This window comes from Cervus elaphus, chromosome 18 (genome assembly GCF_910594005.1).
Source record: "Cervus elaphus chromosome 18, mCerEla1.1, whole genome shotgun sequence".
NCBI lineage: Eukaryota > Metazoa > Chordata > Mammalia > Artiodactyla > Cervidae > Cervus > Cervus elaphus.
Genome location: NC_057832.1, coordinates 118,169,922 through 118,194,466, shown reverse-complemented (window position 1 = coordinate 118,194,466; position 24,545 = coordinate 118,169,922). Strand labels below are relative to the sequence as shown.

At 41.8% G+C, this 24,545-nt stretch overlaps 1 protein-coding gene across 8 annotated transcripts in view; it reads left to right on the top strand.

Annotated features, from left to right (window-relative positions):
• LOC122674440 (GTPase IMAP family member 7-like) overlaps positions 1 to 24,545 on the top strand; it is an 89,240-nt gene that overhangs the window by 40,560 nt on the left and 24,135 nt on the right. For 4 of the 8 annotated variants that reach the window (XM_043872752.1, XM_043872751.1, XM_043872750.1 and 1 more), the window contains one exon: positions 3,668 to 5,135. The exons of 3 other annotated variants lie outside the window; for them this stretch is intronic. In XM_043872752.1, the coding sequence (XP_043728687.1) occupies positions 3,668 to 4,590 (923 nt within the window). In that variant the 3' untranslated portion in view covers positions 4,591 to 5,135. Of the gene's footprint in view, positions 1 to 3,667; positions 5,136 to 22,162; positions 22,183 to 24,545 lie in introns of those variants that run through there. One more of the 8 variants, XM_043872754.1, reaches the window with a different exon arrangement.

The window sequence follows — 24,545 nt, the reverse complement described above, 5'->3', positions numbered from 1 at the left end:
AAGTCATTGATATTTCTCCCAGAAATCTTGATTCCAACTTGTGCTTCATCCAGCCCAGCGTTTCTCATGATGTACTCTGCATATAAGTTAAATAAGCAGGTGATAATATACAGCCTTGACATACTCCTTTTCCTATTTGGAACCAGTCTGTTGTTCCAGATCCAGTTCTAACTGTTGCTTCCTGACCTGCATACAGGTTTCTCAAGAGGCAGGTCAGGTGGTCTGGTATTCCCATCTCTTGAAGAATTTTCCACAGTTTATTGTGATCCACCCAGACAAAGGCTTTGGCATAGTCAATAAAGCAGAAATAGATGTTTTTCTGAAACTCTCTTGCTTTTTCGATGATCCAGCAGATGTTGGCAATTTGATCTCTGGTTCCTCTGCTTTTTCTAAAACCAGCTTGAACATCTAGAAGTTCATGGTTCACAAATTGCTGAAGCCTGGCTTGGAGAATTTTAAGCATTACTTTCCTAGCATGTGAGATGGGTGCAATTGTGCGGTAGTTTGAGCATTCTTTGGCATTGCCTTTCTTTGGGATTGGAATGAAAACTGACCTTTTCCAGTCCTGTGGCCACTGCTGAGTTTTCAAAATTTGCTGGCATATTTAGTGCAGCACTTTCACAGCATCATATTTCAGGATTTGAAATCGCTCAACTGGAATTCCATCACCTCCACTAGCTTTGTTTGTAGTGATGCTTCCTAAGGCCCACTTGACTTCACAGTCCAGGATATCTGGCTCTAGGTGAGTGATCACACCATCTTCATTATCTGGGTCGTGAAGATCTTTTTGTACAGTTCTTCTGTAGTCCATGGAATTCTCCAGGCTAGAACACTGGAGTGGGTAACCTTTCACTTCTCCAGGGGATCTTCCTAACCCAGGGATCAAACCCAGGTCTCGCACATTGCAGGCAGATTCTTTACCTGATGAGCCACAAGGAATATACAATGGTATGTATCTATAAATCCTATACTCCTAATTTATCCCTTTTCCCAGTACTCTTGCCTGGAGAATCCCATGGATGGAGGAGCCTGGTAGGCTGCAGTCCATGGGGTCACTGAGAGTCAGATATGACTGAGCATTTTCATGGGGCCACTGAGAGTCGGATACGACTGAGCATCTTCACTTTCACTTTCAACTTTTATGCGTTGGAGAAGGACATGGCAACCCACTCCAGTGTTATTGCCTGAAGAACCCCAGGGACAGGGGAGCCTGGTGGGCTGCCATCTACGGGGTCGCACAGAGTCAGACACGACTGAAGGGACTTAGCAGCAGCAGCAGCCCACTTTCTTATTTGGTAATAATAAGTTTGTTTTCTGTGTTAGTGAGTCTGTTTCTGTTTTGTAAATAAGGTCATTTACTTTTTTAGATTCCACATATTAATTATACCATATATATTTTTTCCTGTCTGACTTACTTCACTAAATGTGAAAGTATCTCATTTCATCCGTGTTGCTGCAAATGGCAATATTTCATTCTCTTTTATGGTTGAGTAATATCCCATTGTGTGTACAAACCACAGTCCTTCACACATTCATCTGTAGATGTACAATTAGGTTGTTTCCCCATCTGGGATATTGTGAATAGCGCTACTATGAACATAGGGCTGCATGTATCTTTTTAAATTAGAGTTTTATCTGGATAATATGCCCAGGAGTTGGATTGCTGGGTCATATGGCAACTCTATGTCTAGTTTCTTGAGGATCTTCCATACTGTTCTTCATAGAGGCTATACTAATTTATGTTTCCACCAACAGTGGAGGAGGGTTCCATTTCCTTCACACTCTCTTCAGCATTATTTGTAGACTTTTTGATGGTGGCAATTCTGACTGCTGTGGGGTGATACATCAAGGTATTTTTGATTGCATTTCTTGAGTAGTTAGTGATGCTGAGCATCTTTTCATGTATTTATTGACCTTTTGTAGAGATATTATGTGTATAAAAGGGAAATGGCCCTTCTTTTCTATAAGTAGGAACATTTTTTCCTCTGGTTTGACATTTGTGTTTTAATTTGTATATCCCCACAATATCTGTTTGATTTTTATGTAATCAAATTTAGGAGTCTCTTTCCTTACTCTGGGCTTCCCTGTGGCTCAGCTGGTAAAGAATCCACCTCCAATGCGGGAGACCTGGGTTCAATCCCTGGGTTGGGAAGATAACCTGGAGAAAGGAAACGCTATCCACTCCAGTATTCTGGCCTGGAGAATTCTATGGATGGTATAGTCCATGGGATCGCAAAGAGTTGTACATGACTAAGTGATTTTCACACAAACTTACTCTATTCCAAATCTTATAAATATTTTACCTATACCTAGGTTACAAAGATTTACTCATGTTTCTTCTATTATTTATATGGGTTACTTTTTCTACATTTAAATTTCTAACCTATTTGGAAGTTGAACAGCAAGAAGAAATGGACACGATTTTATTTTTTCTATATGGTTATCTCAGTGTTCCTTATTAGTCCATCTTTCTTTGCACTGATGTGAGATGCCACCTTACTGAATATAAATGTAGCATAATGTAAATGATTTGAATATAAATGAATATTGTGTGATCAACTTAGCCTATATTTGAACTTTCTGTTTTTGTTTCAGTATTCTGTCTATCCATGCACCAATATCATACTGCTTTAATTAAAGAAACTGTTATATTCTACTATCTGGCAAAGGTAGTCTTACCTCATTTTTTTGTGTGTGGCTTGATTGCCCAGGCAAATTTTTTTTCCTTCAAATAAATTTTATAATCAATTGCTTTAATTGCTGAGTTTACCAGGTGGCTCAATGGCAAAGAATCCACCTGCCAATGAAGGAAACTCGGGTTTGATCCCTGGGTCTGTAAGATGCTCTGGAGAACAAAATGGCAAACCAATCTAGTATTCTTCCCTGGGTAATGCCATGGACAGAGGAGCCAGGCAGGCTACAATAATGGGGTCACAAAAAAAGTTCTACACAACTTAATGGCTGAACAACAATTTTAGTTGCATGAAAAAAAAGTGATAACAAAAATTTTTTATTTTAAATATACATACATTTATAAAGAAGAATCAATTAATTTAAATTTGATGAACTGCTTTAAACATGAATCAGGACTGAATTTGGCCAAATGACTCTTCTGCACCTAGTCACTTTTCTTCTTAATCTCCTGATGGGATGTATTGTAACAGTCAAAACTCTCATGTTGAATCACCCTAGTATATCTGACAATCATACTTACTCATGTGATACTGCTTTTTGCATATAATAATTTATTTAGGACTTTTGTATCAATATTTACACATGAGACATGTCTACAGATTTATTTATTGTGAAATCTTTGTTGGCTTTGGAATCAACATTACACTTGCTTCATAGAAAAAACTGAACATTTTCCTTCATTGCTATGTGATCAGGAATAGTTTGAAGCACTGAGATTATCAGGTCTTTAAAGGTTTCAGTGAGTTCCCTATGAAACTATCAGGACCTGACTTTTGTGGGGAAACTCTAACTACTTGGTTATTTCTTCAATAACAATTGAACTGTTTAAATTTTCTGTCTCTGCCGGGGTCAATATGCATAAGAGAATATTAGAACCTTTCAGGGAGGAAAAGAAGAAAAAAAAAAGAGAGAGTTGGAAATGGTTCCTACTTACCTAAAGTGACCCTTTCCCCCTCTTCTACCTTTTCTTAAGGTGGTGTGGGTGCCTGGGCGCCAGAGTCTGTTGATATAAACATGGCTGCCACGCCAAACAACACCCTGAGGATGGTGCTGGTCGGGAAGACGGGAAGTGGGAAAAGTGCGACTGGAAACACCATCCTCGGTAAAAAAGTATTCCACTCTAGGATTGCTGCGGAAGCTGTTACCAAAACTTGTCAGAAAGCATCCCGGGAATGGAAGGGGAGAGAGCTTCTCATTGTTGACACTCCAGGGCTCTTTGACACCAAGGAGACCCTGGACAAAACCTGCAAGGAAATCAGCCGATGTGTCCTCGCCTCCTGTCCTGGGCCTCACGCCATCGTCTTGGTCCTGAGGCTGGGCCGCTACACACAGGAAGAGCAGCAAACCGTGGCGTTGGTCAAGTCTCTGTTTGGGAAAGCAGCCATGAAGTATATGATCATCTTATTCACTCGCAGAGATGAACTGGGGGACCAGAGTCTGAGCGACTTTTTGAAGCATGCAGATATAAACCTACGAAGCCTCCTCCAGGAGTGTGGAGACCGCCGCTATGCCATCAGTAACAGCAGAAACACAGAGCAGGCTGAGAAGGAAGCTCAGGTGAAGGAGCTGCTGGAGCTGATAGACAAGATGGTGCAGGACAACCAAGGGGCTTACTTTTCTGACCCCATTTACAAGGACATAGACCAAAAGCTGAGACAGCAGGAGGAATACTTAAAGAAAGTCTATGAGGATGAATTACAAAACCAAATGAAACTAATAGAAAAGGAATATGCCAATGAACCACAAGAAGAAAAGGATAAACAAATAAAGTTGCTACTGCAGAAGCATGAAGAACGAATGAAAAATATAAGGGAAGAAGCTGAGATGAATATATTTCAGGTTGCATTCAACATGATTAAAAATATGCTTTCAAGAATATGGCACATGTTCTGGTAGTATAAAGTTTATTTTTACTCCTCAGTTTACTATAGCTTGTTAATGTGGTAGTGTTTATTTTCCAAAGATGGTTAAAACCCTACCTTCTGACTTCTTATAATCTGACTCCTCTTATGATCTCTCTTCCTTGAGCTATGCATGTATGTCCCTAACCTGGAAATTGGAGGGACTTTGTGACTGCTTTGAGAAATAGTGGGTGGTTGAAGCAACACCATACGACTTCTAAGATAAGATAGGGAAAATGCCTCCTTGCTCTTCCACATTGGTTACCCTTGGAATTTGCCCACCCTGTTGTGAGGAAGCCTGAGTGGAAGCCCAAGGCGCCTGCATGAAGAGAACCTGAAGTCACTGATCCACTCCCCTGGCTGAGATTTCATCTGCCATCCAGAATCAGCTTGCCAGCCTTGCAAGTGAGGCAAGACAGAGTGGATTCTCCAGCTGCCAACTGATGAAACTGCAAAGAGCAAAGAGGAGCCATCCCCATGGGGTCCTGCCCAAATTGCAGATTCATGAGAAAAATAAATGGTTGCTGTTCTTTTAAACCACTATGTTTTGGGATAATTTGTTATGCAGTTAGGGCTGCATGAAAGCAGGCTAAGTTGTTTCAGTCCTGTCCGACTCTTTGCGACCCTGAGGACTTTAGCCCACCAGGCTTCTCTGTCCATGGGATTCTCCAGGCAAAAATATTGGAGTGGGTTGCCATGCCACCCTCCAGGGGATCTTCCTGACCCACGGGTCAAACCCACATCACTCACATCTCAAACATTGGTAGGGGGGTTTTTTACCACTAGCATCATCTGGGTACCCATGCAGTGAGAATTAACTAGAATTAAATATCTTCCCAGCTCATTCTCCAGCACTCCTGACTCCTACCTGTCCTTCCACACAATGTCAACAAATTTAAGAGTTTATGAAATTGACATAACCAGGTAATGATCCATTTTGTAGAGTTCAAAAATTCAATCTGGGAACATTCAAATAAGAAACCTTGCCTATGTTAAGTGTAGGCCCCACTGATGTAATAAGTGATGCGTTATTTCAATCCACACCTAGGAGAACTTTGTTTGTGAAGCATGGGCTTCTCTGGCACCATTATTCTATGGTTCATGGAGATGTGGAAGTTGGCAAATTCTCTTGTTTTTTTCCTCTCCTCTTTTTGCTATTAAATATATCTCTTTGCTATCAATGCCATTTAAGTATAGTACAGATCAACATGACTGTTCTTCTATACAAAAATATTTTATATGTCCTTTTATTTAAATTAATTCTGATAACAATTCTATAGAAAAGATGACAGTGAGTCTCAGGAATATAAGTAATTTGACTAGAGCCATCTGAATTCTTGCCTAGTGATCAACAGAGCTGAATTTTAATTCATATCTGCTTGCTTTTTAAAATTAAAGCTCTTTCAAAGGCACCAGTCTGATCTTTTTAGACATCTTAATTTTTTTAATTGGAAGAAATTGCTTTCCAGTATTATGTTGGTTCCTGCCATATATCAACATGAATCAGTGATAGGTACACATATGTCCCCTCCCTCTTGAACCCCCCTTCCACCCCTGTTGGTTGTCACAGAGCACAACCTAGGGATTTGAGATCTCTGCATCAAACAGCACATTTGCTAACAGAACATTAATTGACAGGAGCTCTCCCAAAGGCCTCCATATCAGCACTAAGACAAAGTCCTACCCAAAGACCCAAAACCTCCAATCCTGGACACTTCACGCTGAACCATTTGCAAAACAGAAACACAACCCTGACCATTAGCAGAAGGACTGCCCAAAGCCATATCAAGCTCATAGACACCCCAAAACACACTCCTAGACACAGCACTACCCTTCAGAGAGACAAAGTCCAGTTCCATCCACCAGAGCAGAGGCACAAGTCCTCCCAGCTAGGAAACTTTCACAAGACATGGGTCCAAACCCACCAGTGGGCTCTCTCCCTCTTTTAACATACTGTCCTAACTTCAAATGCTCCTAACTGTAACACAAAAACCTCTTCTCTATCAAATAGTTTTTGTTTGCATCTGCACATCCACACTTCACCCCCCTCTCCCCTTCAATCTAACTTGTTGCCTGGGAGGCTGATCTGCATGGACTACATCAGTGGGATCTCTTGCTGTCTGTCCTCTGCTTGGTTTCTGCCAAAGGAAATCCAAGCAGGACATCTCTTGAAGGTAGAAAAGCAAGATCAGTGTATCTGTTCTCCTGCCTCTCTCCCTGCAGGGTCATCTCTGAGTAGTTGCTACCCTAAGGTGAAGGTCACAGTGCCTCTCCTTGAGATCTCTCCACCCAACTCTCCTTCTGGATTCCACCTTTTGTTCACCACTTAGGGTACTGATACACTTTCCTCAGTGTTACTGGACATCTGCCTTGTCATTTCCAAACCTTGTATCCATTGTTCATAGGAAGCCTCTTCACTAGACTCTGCTTCAAGTATTTCATTATAGTAGACCATCTTTTTTCTGCTAGAATACTGATGGATACATCTTATGAAACTTACTTCTTTTTCTATTTGAAAGCATTCCCTGATTTTTATTCTTTTTGTTTGTTTGTTTGTCTTTCAATCCCCTGACAGTCTCACGTGATTGTTGAAGTCTCTGGGAAAATTTTACTGACATGGACTGTGACATTGGCAGTGAGCACATGAAAGGTTCTATCTTGCTAAAATCATTACAAAACTTCAGTGATAGAGAGATGAGTTTATATTCAGATAAATATGGCAGATAACTCAAACACAAATATCTGGAATTTTTACAGCTGTCCTTTGTTTTATCTCTGAAAGTGACAGGGTGTTTACTGCATCCGTGAAACTTAGGGACACAGGGATTGGAGATTAAATGTCAAGAAATTAACATCTCAAATACCTGCTCATTCTAAGGTTCATCACAAATATTATGAATGGAGTAAGACAATGTGGAAGAAAAGTCTGTTGTGAGAAACATTCATAATATATGTGAAATAACACTGCAGGCCCCACTGCTATTTGCTATAACACAGTTATATTTATAGTTAGTTCCTTGTGAGTAATTCATCAGTGCAACATTATCTCTAGAGAGCAAATAATCATGCACTGCCCAGACATATTTCCTTTGTGAACCATTTTGATGATATTTTCTCTTAGGGATTTGCAGAAGCATTATGAAGTCAGTTAGCTTGTGTGTTTCTAGGCTTGTGTTAGGACCTAATGAAGATGCAACTTAAAGGAGTTGATTTCTTTTCTCCCAAACCTATGTTCTATTTTTGAAGGTAAAACATATACTCAGAAGAAAAATGAGTAATTCAAGTGAATGATATAGACATCATCTTTTCCTTGATGCATGAATTCTTGACCATTAGATTATCTTCACTTTCGTTATATCTCAGTTTTCTCTGAAGGTGGTTCTGAGTCCTGAGGTCTCCGGAAGTTCCAGCACTCAGCGTGTGTACTATTCCTATGGTTGAAATATGCCACAGCCATGATCCATAGCTGGGGAAAGTAGGATTCATAGGAGAAGACTTGAGGAAGAATTCAGGGCTTGAGGTCTACTCTGAAGGATGTATAGGATGTGTGCATGTGGGTGATGGGATAATAAGCCCTTTCTTTGCAGAAAGAGGAAAGTTAGGGTCTGTAGGTGAGATCATCAGGGTAGACTCAGAAGTGACAACATTCAATTAGGTTTGTGACATGCTGAGTATCAGAGTCAAAGGGAGGGTCCGACATTGAAATTTTGAACTGAAGATTATGTGAGTGGCCTAGGGTGAATGTGGCAGGATATTAACATAAATATTCATTTCGACTGACTCAGTACTGACAACATCCCCACATTCCAGTCTTATGTACTAAAAGATTTGTGTAGAACTTGAAAGGAAAAAAGGTGTGAACCAGTTCTGTGAGGTGTAGTTCTTCAAATAAATCAGTAAGTACTTGAAGAGTTCAAGAGGAAAGTGAAAGTGAAAGTGGCTCAGTCGTGTCCAACTCTTTGCGACCTCATGGATGTAGTCAATGGAATTCTCCAGGCCAGAATACTGGAGTGGGTAGACTTTACCTTCTCCAGGGGATCTTCCTGACCCAGGAATCGAACAAGGGTCTCCTTGCATAGCGAGGGGATTCTTTACCAATTGAGCTACAAAGAAAGGGTTTTATAAAAGAGAACACTTTGATTGGAAGGACAACAACCTTCAGGATTGGCAAATGTGGGGGGTTTATACCTAGAGTAGTGGCTCCCCTAGTCACGACGGTAATCTCTCTGTAACCATGGCATTTCATAAGGGAGGCTCCATGGGGAATCACTTGTGCTCTACCCAACAGGACGAGAGTTCTCTCTCACCTCACACCAATCAGGTGGCCCCCTGGGTCTTGGTGCTGCCTGAGGACATGAGTGCTGCATGGTAAGAGATTCCTGGAGGGACAAGACCAGTGTCCTCTGGAGTGAAACTTTAGAGCCAGATGCTCTTGGGGGAAACATAAAAGATGTTGCCATGTGCCAGGGGATAATGATTGAGGAGGCTGATTTGAAGCAACCACAGCTTTCACTAACTGTGGACCCAAGCGTGTGCTTCCCACAAATCAGCTGTAGGCCACACAGGAGGGCGCCAACCAAAGCCAGCTTAACAGGGACTTGACTGGAAGTCTACCAGGGATCCCAACTCTGCCAGGAACTTGTGTTGAAGTGACAAGGTGGAGGGCAGATAGCAGTCACCAGTTGCACATGTATTGGTAGATTTCCAGGGGAGGCTCTCGGCAGAGTCATTAATGGAGCCCCATGAGGAAAAGAGACACTAGGTGCATCTCCATTCCCCAAAGACCAGATTGCCCTGGACTTGTCTTCAGGGGTTTCTTCTCTCTCCTCCAACCAAAGAGGAGTCAGAAGCAAGGCCAGTGGCTGGAGGAGGAGGAGGCGAGGGCAGGGGTGCAGATGGAAGCAGCCCTGTCCACACTGCTCGGCCTTCAGCAGAAGCCAGCACAAGCCATGGGAAGGAGGGGCTTTACCCTTTAATGAAATTCAGCTTGATGATTGGGTTGGATGTTTTAATTACACAAATGGGATGAACAGTGGTTGGAGAGAGTTTCTGCCTAGGGTAGCAGCTATCTAAGATTTCCTTCATGAGACACTAATGGAGCCAGCATGACGGGTCTGTAGGAGACAAGAATAAATGTCTTCCTTCTTTGTGACGTCTTTCTTACTTAATGCAAGGCTTAGATATAGATCACCTCATTTGCTGTGGAGGAGAGCACACTACAGAAGAGCCCAAAGATCTTCCCCTTCTAGTCCTGAAAGAGTGGCCTTAGGTGCTCTGAGTGGTGTAGCAGGAGCCCAGAGAAGCACTGTGCTCCTTCAGATTACAGGAAGAAGTTTGAGGTGGCCACATCCCTCTCACAGACTGGTACTTATGTATAAATCCCGCAGTCAGAAGAGTCGTAGAGGTGGAGTAGAGCCTGCATATGTGAAGTGGTAGAAGTATCCCTCAGTGCCCTGATCCTTATGTACTCAAGATCAGTGAAAGACCAGCCTTGACAGTTAGGCATCTGTGTGGTGGAGTCTCCATGTCCTTGTGACTGAAGAGAAAACAGCTGAATGGGGACTCTCACAACAAGTGTAGGGGATAACTCTGGCAAATGCTTTGACTGTTCTTAGAGATCATAACTTGACCTCATGAGAATGACTTTAGTTTTTGACAGAGTCTCAATCTGGTGAATAAAGTCAATGACCAAGCTTGAACACACGCCTTGGTTGAAATTGAAAAGAAGTTACAAACCACAGACTTGTTTTCTTTCCACTGTGGCATTTAAATTCAAAGATGACTCTACCAGAAGGGTTCCAGAGATGTTGAGTAATGAGTCCTCAGGGTCAAGGAGGCATGTCTGAGATGCAGCAGTCTCTTGTAAAATGCCGTGTACAGAACCCATGAACAACCAAACATTTGTCACAATCATAATCTGTTGAATTAGACTCAAAATTACATATTCCTGGAAGATTGCACACATCGAAGTCCCTGATGACTTCACCCAGCACGTCTTGAATGGTGGCCAACAAGGCCTGTCCTTACTGAACGCTGACAAGTCTCTAATGAGAAAAGCTGGCCTCAAAATTACCATGTCTGTTAGTGCAGACAGAATGAAAACCACAATCACAGAAAGCTAATCAAACTGATCTCATGGATCCAAGCCTTGTCTAATGCAATGAAAGTATGAGCCATGCTGTGTAGGGCCACCCAAGATGAATGGGTCATGGTGGAAAATTCTGACAAATGTGGTTCACTGGAGGGGCTTTCTTGATAGCTCAGTTGGTAAAGAATCTGCCTGCTATGTAGGAAACCCCTGTTCTATTCCTGGGTCAGGAAGAATCACTGGAGAATGCCCACTCCTGTATTCTTGGGCTTCCCTTGTGGTTCAGCTACTCACTGGAGAAATGAACTGCAAACCATTTCAGTATTGCCTTGAGATTCCTATGAACAATATGAAAAGGCAAAATGATATGACACTGAACGATGAACTCCCTAAGTAGGTAGAAACCCGATATGCTACTGGAGAAGAGTGGAGATATACCTCAGGAAAGAATGAAGAAGCTGAGCCAAAGCAAAAACAACACCCAGATGTGGATGTGACTGGTGATGGAAGTAAAGTCCAATGCTGTGAAGTACAATATTGCATAGGAACCTGTAATGTTAGGTCCATGAATCAAGGTAAACTGGAAGTGGTCAAACAGGAGATGGCAAGAGTGAACATCGACATTTCAGGAATTGGTGAACTAATATGGACTGGAATGGGCAGATTAATTCAGATAGCCTTTGTATCTACTACTGTGGACAAGAATGCCTTAGAAGAAATGAACTAACACTCATAGTCTACCAAAGAGTCTGAGATGCAGTACATCGGTGTAGTCTCAAAAATGACACAATCATCTCTGTTTATTTCCAAGGCAAACCATTCAGTATCACAGTAATCCAAGTCTATGCCCAAACCACTAATGCTGAAGAAGCTGAAGTTGACTGGTTCTATGAAGACCTACAGGACCTTCCAGAACTAACAGCAAAAAATGATGTCCTTTTCATTGTAGGGGACTGGAATGAAAAAGTAGGAAGTCAAGAGATACCTGGAGTAACAGGCAAGCTTGGCCTTGGAGTACAAAATGAAGCAGGGCAAAGCCTAGCAGAGTTTTGCCAAGAGAATGCACTGGTCATAGCAAACACCATCTTCCAACAACACAAGAGATGACTCTACAAATGGACATTACCAGATGGTCAACACCAAAATCAGATCGATTATGTTTTTTGTAGCCAAAGATGGAGAAGCTCTACACAATCAGCAAAAACAAGACTGGGAGGTGACTGTGGCTCAGATCATGAACTCCTTATTGCCAAATTCAGACTTAAATTGAAGAAAGTAGGGAAAACTGTTAGACCATTCAGGTATGATCTAAATCAAATCCCTTACTATTATACAGTGGAAGTGACAAATAGGTTCAAGGGATTAGATCTGACAGAGAGAGTGCCTGAAAAACCATGGATGGAGGTTCATAACATTGTATAGGAGGCTGTGATCAAGACCATCCCCAAGAAAAAGAAAAGCAAAAAGGCAAAATGGTTGTCTGAGGAAGCCTTACAAATAGCTAAGAAAATAAGAGAAACTAAAGGCAAAGGAGAAAAGAAAAGATATATCCATCTGAATGCAGAGTTCCAAAGAATAGCAAGGAGAGATAAGAAAGCCTTTCTAAGTGGTCAATGCAAAGAAAGAGAGGAAGCCAATAGAATGGGAAAGTCTAGAAATCTCTTCAGGAAAACTAGATATACCAAGGGAATATTTCATGCAAAGATGGGCACAGTAAAAGACAGAAATCACATGGACCTAACAGAAGCAGAACATGTTAAGAAGAGGTGGCAAGAATATACAGAAGAACTGTACAAAAAAAATCTCCATGACCCAAATAATCACAATGGAGTAATCAATCACCTAGAGCCAGACATCCTGGAATGTGAAGTCAAGTGGACCTTAGGAAGCATTGCTAAGAACAAAGCTAGTGGAGGTGATGAAATTCCAGCTGAGTTATTTTAAATTCTAAAAAATCATTTTATCAAAGTGCTGCACTCAATATGCCAACAAATTTGGAAAACTCAGCAGTGCCATAGGACTGGGAAAGGTCAGTTTTCATTCCAATCCCAAAGAAAGGCAATGCCAAAGCTGTTCAAACTACTGCACAATTTCACTCACCTCACATGCTAGTAAATTAATGCTCAAGATTCTCCAAGCTAGACTTCAACAGTTCATCAACTGAGAGCTTTTAGATGTTCAAGTTGGATTTAGAGAAGCCAGAGGAATCAGAGATCAAATTGCCAACTTCCATTGGATCATAGAAAAAGCAAGAGAATTCCTGAGAAACATCTGCTTCATTGACCATGCTAAAGACTTTGACTGTGTGCATCACAACAAACCATGGCAAATTCTTCAAGAGATGGGAATACCAGACCAACTTACTTGCCTCCTGAGGAATCTGTATGCAGATTAAGAAGTAACAGGTAGAACCGGGCATGGAGCAATGGACTGGTTCCAAATTGGGAAAGGAGTATGTCAAGGCTGTATGTTGTCACGCTGCTTATTTAACTTCTATGCAGAATATATCATGCGAAGTGCCAGGTTGGATGAATTACAAGCTGGAGTCAAGATTGCAGGGAGAAATATCAATAGCCTCAGGTATGCAGAAAACACTATCCTAATGCCAGAAAGCAAAGAACTACAGAGTCTCTTGATGAAAGTGAAATAGGAGAGTGAGAAAGGTGGGTCAAACCTCCACATTCAAAAAATGAAGGTCATGGCATCCAGTCCCATCACTTCATGGCAAATAGATGTGGACACAATGGAAACAGTGACAGGCTTTCTTTTCTTGGACTCCAAAGTCAATGTAGTGACAGCAGCTGTGAAATTAAAAGACATTGCTCCTTGGAAGAAAAGCTATGACCAATCTAGACAGCATATTGAAAATCAGAGAGGCATCACTTTGCCTACAAGTCTGTCTAGTCAAAGCTATTGTTTTTCTAGTAGTCCTGTATGTGTGTGAGAGTTGGACCATAAAGAAGGCTGAGCAACAAAGAATGTATGCTTTTGAACCGTGGTGTTGGGGAAGACTCTTGAGAGTCCCTTGGATTGCAAGGAGATCAAACCAGTCAATCCTAAAGGCAATCAATCCTGCATATTCATTGGAAGAATTTATGCTGAAGTTAAAGCTCAAATATTGCCACCTGATGACAAGAACTGACTGACTAGAGAGGACTGTGATGCTGGGAAAGATTGAAGGCAGGATGAGAAGGGGACAACAGAGGATGAGATGATTGGATGGCATCACCGACTTGATGGACATGAGTTTGAACAAGCTCCAGGAGATAGTGAAGGACAGGGAAGCCTGGCGTGCTGCATTTCATGGGGTCACAAAGAGTCAGAGACGACTGAGTGACTGAACTGAACTGAACTGAAAAAGTGGCCTTGGACATGGTCACTTCCTCCCTAGGAAGCACTGGAATCATTAGCCAAACAGGATGTAGTGTGTTCCTACTCATGACACTGTTAATGTGTCCTCTTTATTGTCACATGAGGACACGAGTGAACACCTTGAGTGATCCCACCTCCTATGTGGGGGACATTGTAAATCCAAGATTCAGGTCATACGATTTTTGGCAGAAAAAGTTGTCATTCCCTTGGGAATCACTGACTTCACCCGTGTTCTCTCGCATGTGACTCTATTGTTGCTGTGGCATCTGCCTGCATTGCAGCCAGGAGCCACAGAGCAGCTGCCTCCATGCTGGTGAAAGCCCAGGGAGAGGGGAAACTGTGAGATCGCGACAGCTGGTCACAGGGTTGAGAGGTGGACCAGCAAACTGCACCCATGCAATCGAGGGCTCCCCAGCCACTTCCCTGTCCTAGAAATGTGCCTTCTGCTCACCTCCCCACTCCCAGAAGCCCCTCCAAGAATGCAGCCTCGAGTAGAAACTGACACTGTCTGGCTGCTATAAGTGATCAAACCCACTCAAGGCCTCTCTATAAGCATTTCAGATTCTGGCAGACAGGTGTGAAGAACTGCTTTTCTTGGGGCTGCCCAAGACAAACATCTTGAGTCAGTTCCTTAGGTATTAAACCTGCCAGCTTGCAGCCTGGATGGTCTGCCTCACCGTCAGGTTTCAGATGAGACCTGGATAGATCCCAAGGAAGCTGCAAACCAACATACATTTTTGAAAATCAATCTCATCTATATTTATAAACATATGTTTGTTGGAATATCCAGGGCAATCATTCTCAAAGTTCTTTATTCTTGTGAAACAGCATCCTAATTATCTAAATCCCTTCCTAAACTGGGCTGCATTCTCTGGGATTGGGAATCAACAAGTTGCCATGTTGCAGAATAGGACTTGGTAGGTGTTCCCTTTCCGTACTGTTGAAGTTTCACCTGCCCTCTCGCCCTGGGTCCTCTTTACCATGCTCCCTGAGTTCTTATTCTTACATAAGGGAATGTCTTCTATAATGATTCTTTATTTTATAAATTATTCCTTTTTTGTTTGTTGTTTGTTCCTTCAAGGAACACCGGTAGGTCTGGAGAGGCAGGGATCTTTACCTGCGATCATGTGCTAATATATCCAGTTGCCTAGAACAGTTGGTACATAATAGGCTCTCAATAGACACTGAAGGAAAAGTCTATTTCCTTTGATATTTTGTTTGTGTTTGTTTAGAATGTATTGCTCTATTTGTCTTTACTTTTGCTTTCAATCTATCTCTAGTTTCATGTTTTAGAGTCAGATTTCTTTTGCAATTCACTTCAAAAAATATTTATTTTTGTAACTGAAGTCTGTGATGTATTTATCATACTTATAATCCATAGTCTATTTGGATGCATTCTTAATTTTAATTTCTGCTGTCAACATGTACAACCTGTTTCATAATTTGTCTTTTCATTCTTCTTTGTATCTTAATTTGGATTATCTGGCTATTTTTTTCACTTTTGAATTTTTTCCTTTACTTGTACAGAAATTTTTAATGTTCCTTCAATTTTTAAAGGTTAGATATCTTTTATAGTTATAACAAAATATTGGCTTTATTCCCTACATAACACATATTCTTAACTTATCAAAGTTTAAAAATATTTCTGTTTTCATCTTTCTGTTATACAACAAATACTTTAGAATATTTTAGTTTTTATTCCCACCTGCCACCCCTATCTCTACATTATTGTTGCAATGTATTTTAATTTTCTTATTTTTTTCCTTTTTAAGCCCTGCTGATTTAGTCTCTAAGTCGAGTCCAATTCTTATGATCCCATGAACTGTAGCCCACCAGGATCCACTGTCCATGACGTTTCCCAGGCAAGAATATTGGAATGGATTGTCATTTCCTTCTCCAGGGGATCTACCCGACCCAAGGATTGAACCTAGGACTCCTGCATTGCAGGCTGATTCTTTACCAACTGAACCACCAGGAAAGCCCTAGAAATTATTAATGGTAACTAACTCTTCTTTCTTTCTTTCTTCTTTTTCACCTATGATTTACCATCTGGGATTACTTTTCTCTTTCTCAAATACACCCTTTACAAATTCTACTTAAGGTTTGCTGGTGCAAGACACTCAGTCTGTATTGTCTGAAATGTGTTTCTTTTGCCTTATTTTTGATAGCTATTTTCCAAGAGTGTAGAATTTTAAGTTGACTGTTATTTTCTTTCAGCACACTGAAAACCCTCTTCCACTGTTTTGTGGCTTCCTTTGTCATTAGTAAGAAATTAGCCCAGTTCCTACATTCTTTTCTTCAAAGGTCATCTGTCTGTTCATTCTGGTCCATTTCTTTTCCCACAGTTTCACTATTACACATTAAGGTGTGAATTCTTTCCTAATGACCTTCTTTGGTATTGGATTTCTTGAATGTGTTGATTGCTGAATTTCATCAGCTCGGAAAAAAATCCAACCATTATTACTTTAAAGTCTTCCTCTAGCCTATTCTCTCTCTCTCTTTGTCTATAAGCATCTTTTGCTCCTTAAACTTCATTCTGATCTTTCCTTTTACAAATCTCTCATCCATTTCACTGACTAGAAGTCACTGACTCCTATGTCACCCTTCATTGAGGGAGTGTCCCTTTGGACTTAGTGATACAAGTTCCTCTATTAGCTACCAGCCGCCTCCCACCTTGAATCCCCCTTTGCCTTGACTCTGATTTTCATGTCAATGTGGCTTCCAGAAGCAAAGTTTAAATTCTCCAGAGCTGGTAAAGTATCCTCAGAGGGACAGCCTGCTGCACTCCGCTTGTCACCCACTTAGTTCTGTTCTGAGAATGCTTACTACTTGCCTACTCACATATGCTCTTAAGAAAAGTTATCTAATGTGTTTTCAGCATTTTTAGTTGATTTCAGTGGGAGGATGATTAATCTAGATAATATCTAAAAGAGAAATTTATTTTCCCTTGGTTAGGTTTTTTCATGTTTTTGTTTGCTGAGTTAATGGTCCCCTTAGGGTTATTTTTTCTGTTTATCTCTGTCTCCTTCATCTCTCCATCATATTGCAGTTTGTCCTCAAATGGCAGTTCTCCCTGTTCACCTTTTCATTTTTTGGAATAAATCATTATAAAAGCTGAAAGTTTCACCTGTGAGTGAGGGTTCTGAGTGCAGGTCTCACCTGAGGTGACCGCAGGACAGGCTGTTATGGAAAGGGAACACAAAATGCCCGAATGTGGAGGGTTTTCTCTGGAGATGCTCTAATCTTTAGGGCAGAATCCTTCAGTTACGCACTCGGGAAGAGAGACCTTGAAGTGTGAGCCTCTGAACAGGGCAACGTGAGGAGACAGTTGGGCCTGCTGTCTCATGGTCACATCCTCAACGGATCTGCAGCCCCATCCCATGGCAGCTGAAGTGTCTGAAGCCCACCTCTCCACGGTGCTTCTGTCTCCTCCGCAAACGCCTCAGCCATAGCCTCTCTGGGGCCATGCTGACTGAGGATGTTTTGCCCCAGTGCTCCTCCCAGAAATTGTTGCATCCTCTTGTATCTGATATGTCTGCTCTTAAGTTCACTGTGACATCCCAGTTTTATTAGGGATTTCAGAAAGAAAAATGTCTGTGGTCTATAATTGATCTCAATCCATTTTCCAGAATGGTTGGCATACGACTAGTTTGCTAAATTGATGCTGAAATCTCTGATCTCCTGTTACATAGAAATAAAATGTAATAAGAGAGAATGTGCAGACTACTCTTACATATTTATACACAGAATTATTTGTGGTCATCTGCAACTTGGAGATAGAGACTTTCTAATACTAATTTCAAATTTTTATGACTTCAAAATAGGCAAAGATAAAGGAAATTGCCTTCTTAAAGTTTCTATTATGTCCAGGCTTTTAAAACTCCATTGTCAGGAGAGCAGAAGAACCTGCATCCACTGATTGCACTGGATCTTTCACTCAGCTCATGACAGAGCTCCGACCGTCCTCAGTCAGGCCTCCTCAGCAAGTCTGAGTCCACTGTGAGCATCACCCCATGTAGAGGAGGGAAGTGGACCTTGGTCAGGCCAAAGGTGAAGGAGACGAGGCAGGAAATGGCTGTGCCTGTGTACATGTGAAGTTATAACAGCCACTCTTGTTATTGTGAGAAGATTCTGAGAAACAGGTCAACCACAAACTTCTTGGGGACTGTGCTGGAATGTGTGTGAAAATCATCCTCTGGTCTCTTTATCATAGAATTTCTACCAAATAGGTACAGATGTTTTTACACGCATGAGAAGGTAGTCTGTGGGTTGAAGAAAACAGGAAATGAAAAATGCAAAAACAGCAAATGCTTAAAAGAGCAGAAATTATTGAAAGTAAAACTGCAAAGCCTTTGAGGCTTTGAGCTTCAAGAAGTGCAAAAATAGGTCCTAACTCTTCATTAGAAGAGATCCAAATTAACATTGTAAAAGGGCCTAGAGACAAGGTCCTGTGACAACTTAGACCAATTTTACTCAATCTCTTACATTTGACTATGCTGCTTACATCCAATTGTACCTAAATGACTGCAGTTTTTCAACTTTATTGAATTTCAATTTGCATGAAATAAAAATCATGCATTTTCCAGGAGAGTAAATAATCAATCAAAAATATTTCTAAGTCTTGGTATTTCCCATTAGCTTATATATGTGTATACATGTTGCAATGAGTATGCATTTTATTTTATTTTATTATTTTTGCTTTCTGTTCCCATTCACCCATTTCTCCCACTTCCACCCTCAACCCTGACTTCTGGCAACCACCGATTTGTTCTCTGCATCTATGAGTTTGGCTTTTGTTTCATTTAGATTCCACATATAAATTGGTTTGCACACTATTTGTCTTTCTGTTAGATTTATTTCACTTACCGTAATGCCCTCCTGTCTATCCATGTTGTCAACGGGGCAAGATGTCCTTCTCTCTTATGGCTGAATACTATTTGTGTGTCTGTGTGTGTGTGCGTGTGTGTACCAAAATTTATTTATCCATTCATCCATCAGTGACACGGAAGTTGTCTCCATATCTTGACTATTGTAAATGATGCTGCAATGAACATGGAGGCACAAACATCTTTACTAGTTAGTGTTTTCATCTTCCTTAGATAAATACCGAGACCTGAGATTGCTGGATCATATGGAGTTGCATTTTATATTTTTGAGGAGCCTCCATAGTGTATTTTGCACTGGCTGCACCTTTTTGTATTTCTGTCAATAGTGCATGAGTTTCCCTTTCCTCTACATCCTCACAACACTTGTTATTTCTTGGCTTTTTGCTGTGGTCATTGTAAGGTAAAGGAACTAGAGAAGGCGAGGTTCATAGAAAGAAGGAGACCACTTCTCTGCAGGAACAGATCACCTTTAATGAGGTGAGAAGGGGCAGCAGTCAGACCAGGGACTGCTGCGCTAAGTCAAGAAGAGAGCAGGTATATATGGAAAACATATGTATGCGGAGATACATTGTTTTGAGGGGGTCTGTTTTTCCTCAAGATTACTTTTGATTAGTTAACTTTCAACAACTGGGGCAAGGAATTTCTCAGACCAGCCAGAGATGGATCGGCTGGGAGCTGAACATAACCGATCTTCATGTTCATTCCTTTCTTTGGGTAGAGAGTTCTTTGTTCTGTATCAAATGGTGGGGAGGACCTGGAGGGGAGTTTTAACTCCAGGCTATTTTGAGCCTGGTAGCTTTCCTTCATTTCAGACCCTAAGGAATATATAAAAAGAGAAAGAGAGATGGGCGTTGTCAGTGTTCAGGGCTTCTTCGTGCTGGTAAATGAGGGTTGGGGGCTTGTGGTCTGGGAGGAAGGAAGTCTAAGGGCCATAATGTTGATTTTCTATCCTAGTTGCCAGGGTCTTGAGCAGAACAGCCTTGACTTGATCTCGAGAAATGGCTCAGATTCAGTCCTGGAGGAATCCCTGGAAAAGATTAAGCAAACAAGGTCCACATGTGAATAGGAGGATAATGATTATGAATGGTCCAAGAAGGGGCAAAACCCGAGGCATCCGGTTCCAATCCATCAACCATGACTGCCAGGAGTTGCTTAATCTCTGGCCAATTCAAGAGGCTCGATCTGTAAGGTTTTGCAGCTTCCTGGACAACACCCAACTGGTTGGCATAGAAGCAGCAGGTTTCATCCAGAAAAAGGCACAAACCTCCCTTTTCTACAGTTAGTAGATCTAATCCCTTTCTATTTTGTAACACTAGAGCCGCCAAGGAATCAAGTTGATTTTGAATAATTATTAGACCTTGGGATATTTCCTGGAGGCTGTCTGATAGGTCTTTAGATAGTGCCTGGTAGTTTGGGATGGAGGTGATTAGGCCGCCAGTTCCTGTTCCAATTCCAGCCGCTATTCTCCCACTAAGAGGGTAATGAAATGAATGGCTCATGAATGAATTGAATTTGCTTGTGTATGAAAGAAATAGGTAGGGATTGACCATTGGGGGCTATAAAAATGTTAGGACTGGAGTATGTCAGGGTGCAGGTTCCAGTCCAATTAGTAGGTAAACAGAGGTATGTAGATGCCCCATACAAGAAAAACCGGCCAGGTGTTGCAATACAACAGCTGAAGTCAATGGCGAAGAGGAGTCAAGGCAGAAAGAATGGTCAGGGACCATTCATTCGTTCAAGAATGGTCAGGGACCCTGCTAAGGTGGCCCCAACGATGGGAGAGGTGGAGGATTATGCTGAGGGAAATCATTCTGTAAAGGTTAAAGAGTGTCCTGGAGGACCAGAAATGTTATATAGCCTTTCCAGTGGCAAAGAGTAAAGTGAAAGTATGGTTAAACATGGGTTTAGGGATTATGCCCAGGGGTTGGTCATATGAACTGTTTCGGGAATTTCTAGATATGCAAAAAGGAGCTGGTTGTAATGTGTTACTTTCTAGGTGACAGGGCCTCCTATTGGAGGTTATCTGTTGTAGGAGGGAAGGTCAGTGAGTAAAGATTCTAAGAGTTTGTCCGAATTCCAGATTTGATCACTAGTGTGAAGATGTTTAAGATATGAGATGAATAAAAGCTCCCCACGATATGAGTGGTGTAAGGATATGTTAGCAGTGGTCCAGTCGAGGATGGATGTGGGGACGGCTGAATCTACCAGAGGAGTTATGGATAGGCATATCCAGCAGTCTTTAGTCAATTGTAGGTTAGAAGCATTGAGAGTATGGATTAAATTAAGGGTCCAGAGTAGATAGTTGAGGTTAGGGTTTTGAAAGAGTTCTTGGGGCAGAGGAAAGAAAAAAGATAAGAAGATGCTAACCAACATTTGGGGAAGTGAATATAGGATAGACTACTATCCACAATTGCACTCATCTCACACCCGAGTAAAGTAATGCTCAAAATTCTCCAAGCCAGGCTTCAGCAATACATGAACATCTAGATGTTCAAAGTGGTTTTAGAAAAGGTAGAGGAACCAGAAATCAAATTGCAAACATCTGCTGGATCATCGAAAAAGCAAGAGAGTTCCAGAAAAACATCGCTTTCTGCTTTATTGACTATGCCAAAGCCTTTGTCTGGGTGGATCACAATAAACTGTGGAAAATTCTGAAAGAGATGGGAATACCAGACCACCTGACCAGCCTCTAGAGAAACCTGTATGCAGGTCAGGAAGCAACATTTAGAACTGGACATGGAACAACAGACTGGTTCCAAATAGGAAAAGGGGTATGTCAAGGCTGTATATTGTCACCCTGCTTATTTAACTTATATGCAGAGTACATCATGGGAAACACTGGACTAGATGAAGCACAAGCTGGAATCAAGATTGCCAGGAGAAATATCAATAACCTCAGATATGCAGATGACACCACCTTTATGGCAGAAAGTAAAGAACTAAAGAGCCTCTTGATGAAAGTGAAAGAGGAGAGTGAAAAAGCTTAACTGAGCTGAACTATGGAGAAGAATTGGATTTCAAAAGGATAAAAGTTATAAAAGGTTCCCTGCAGTCACAGGGTGAAGATGTAATATTCAAAGTGTTCAAATGTGGATCCTTGAGGACTCGAGACCCAGATATCTGCCAGGAGTTGTTCCAGAAATAATTGTAACTGTGAAACCAACAGGCCCCGTCCATCACCAGTTGGGGCCGGTGGAAGCCATGAGAACTTTAGAGTTGTAGGCCCTGTGTGGGAAACTTGGTAAGTATTAGTCTGGTAAGCATTCTCTTCATTGGGCTGCATGACCTTTATCTGAGTGATGTGTACCCAAGGGGTGATTTCATTTAATTTTGCAGAGGTGGGGGTCAGCAGAATTACCATGTAGGGTCCTTGCCATTTAGGGGTTAGATCTGAGTGGGACTGAACTGTCATATAGACTTTGTCTCCTATTTTGAGGGATGGGTATGGAAGATTGGAGTGTGGTCAAGGTTATCCATATGTTGCCAAAGGGCATCTTGTATCTGGGCAAGTAAGGGAAAAGGAAGGTGGGATGGTAGTCTGGGACCATCCTGGGAGGGGAGGGTCCTAAAGGTACTATCGGCCTCCCATACATGGCCTCGAATGGACTGATATTTAGAGGGTTTTTTGGTAAGGCCCGGACCTTTAGGAGTGCTAAAGGGAGGAATTTAGTCCAATCTTGATGAAGTTTGATTGTTAATTTGGTCAGAGTTTCTTTTAGGACACAGTTGGCTCTATCAACGTTACTGGAGGGCTGGGGTGATAAGGAATGTGAAACCTCCAAGGAATCTGAAGGTTTCGTACAATATTTTGGGTGATTTGGGATGTGAACTCTGGCCCGTTGTCAGACTGGAGGGAGGAAGGCATTCCAAACCTCGGGAGGATTTCAGTGAGAATAAGGCGAGCCACGGTAGGGGCTCATTTGTTAGTAGTCGGGAAAGCTTCAATCCATCCAGAAAATGTATCTACGAAGACTAGACAGAATTTAATCTTTTTTATGGGTGGCACTTGGGTGAAATTTAGTTGCCAGTCTTATGCGGAAAGATGCCCGCGAATTTGGTGGGTGGTGAAAGGAGGGGGGCAAATGTTAGGATTTGTCTGCTAACAAATGGTACAAGTTTGGTGAGATGATTTAAATAAGTCGCATTGTCTTTAGTCAGCTCAATAAAGTTCTGGAGGAAAGTCTTAAGTACTTTTGTAGAGCGGTGGAAAAGGGAATGTAAATGTGAAAGTAATGTGCAGATGTTAGGCTCATCAATTTGGGCTACAGTAAAGACAGGACTAACAGAGGTAGCCTGCGGCTTTGCTTCCTGATCTGCTATGTTGTTATAAAAGGAGATAGGGCCATGTTGCTGATGTCCCTGGCAATGTATTATAGCAGCTTGTTTTGGGAGCTGAGCCACATGGAGAAGTTCAGAAATAAAAGAAGCACTGAGAATAGGTGTGCCCTTTTGAGTTAGGAATCCCCTCTCCCTCCAGATTATAATATTAGAATGTAATATGTTATAGACATACTTGGAGTCAGTGTAAATGTTTACCTTTTGGTTTTTGGCTATAGTCAAGGCTTGTGTAAGAGCTATCAGTTCAGCCTGCTGTGAGGATGTGTGAGCTGGCGGTGTGGCTGACTTGATGAGGCGAGGGGGGATATCTTTGTCGGGCTGTCCCTGGACTACAGCGTATCCAGTCCCAAATGGGACTTGATTCTGAGCACTGCCATCTATGAACCAGGATGGGACTGTGGTGTCAGTAATGAGCTGATAGGTTATATGTTCAAAGGGATTAAGTGACATATCCAAGGTCTGAACACAGTCATGAGATAGGTGCTCTGCTTCTGGATCTGGTGCAGGGAATAAACTAGAAGGATTAAGAGGTTTACACGGTGTAAAAGAAAGGGATGGTTCGAGGAGCTGTGTGTGGAGGATCTGTAGCCAAGCAGGAGGCAGAGAAAGGAAAGCCCAATGAGAGAGCAAATCCTTAAAGGAATGAGGTGAACATACATTTAAAGGAGCATTTTGGGTTAGTTTTTGGGCTTCAGGTATTAAGAGGGTAGTTGCAGCTAAGGTCTGGAGACAAAGTGGCCATCCGAGTGTGATGAGATCAGGATGTTTGGATAAGTAACTAGAGGGCCCCATATGCCCCCCCATTTCTGGCACAGAATCCCTAAGGCATGTCCTTGTCAAGAATGTACAGAAGGAAAAAAGGCTTGGTGTAATCAGGCAGGTAAAGAGAAGGGGCCTGTAGTAAATGTTTGAGAAGTGTTTGTATGCGGGTGTGGAGAGAGGTGGGGGTCAATAAGGGTTCATCTAAGTTTCCTCAAGTAGCTTGGTAGAGAGGTTTTGTGTGGAGAGAAAAATTTGGGACCTGTATTCAGGAGAAATTGAATAGACATAATAGAGAAACAAGTTCCCTCTTGGTTTGGGGCCTGGGGGTCTGTGTCAAGGCTCGAAGTCTCTGAGCTGGAATTATTTTGGAGTGAGGATTATGTGGGAGTGAGAAGCAATCCTATGTAACTGACGGTGGTGGAAGCAATTTGTGCCTTGGAGAGCCAGGCTCTGTAGCCCCAGCTGCCTGGGGCATTTAATACTGTTGCAGTGTGTACTAGGCAG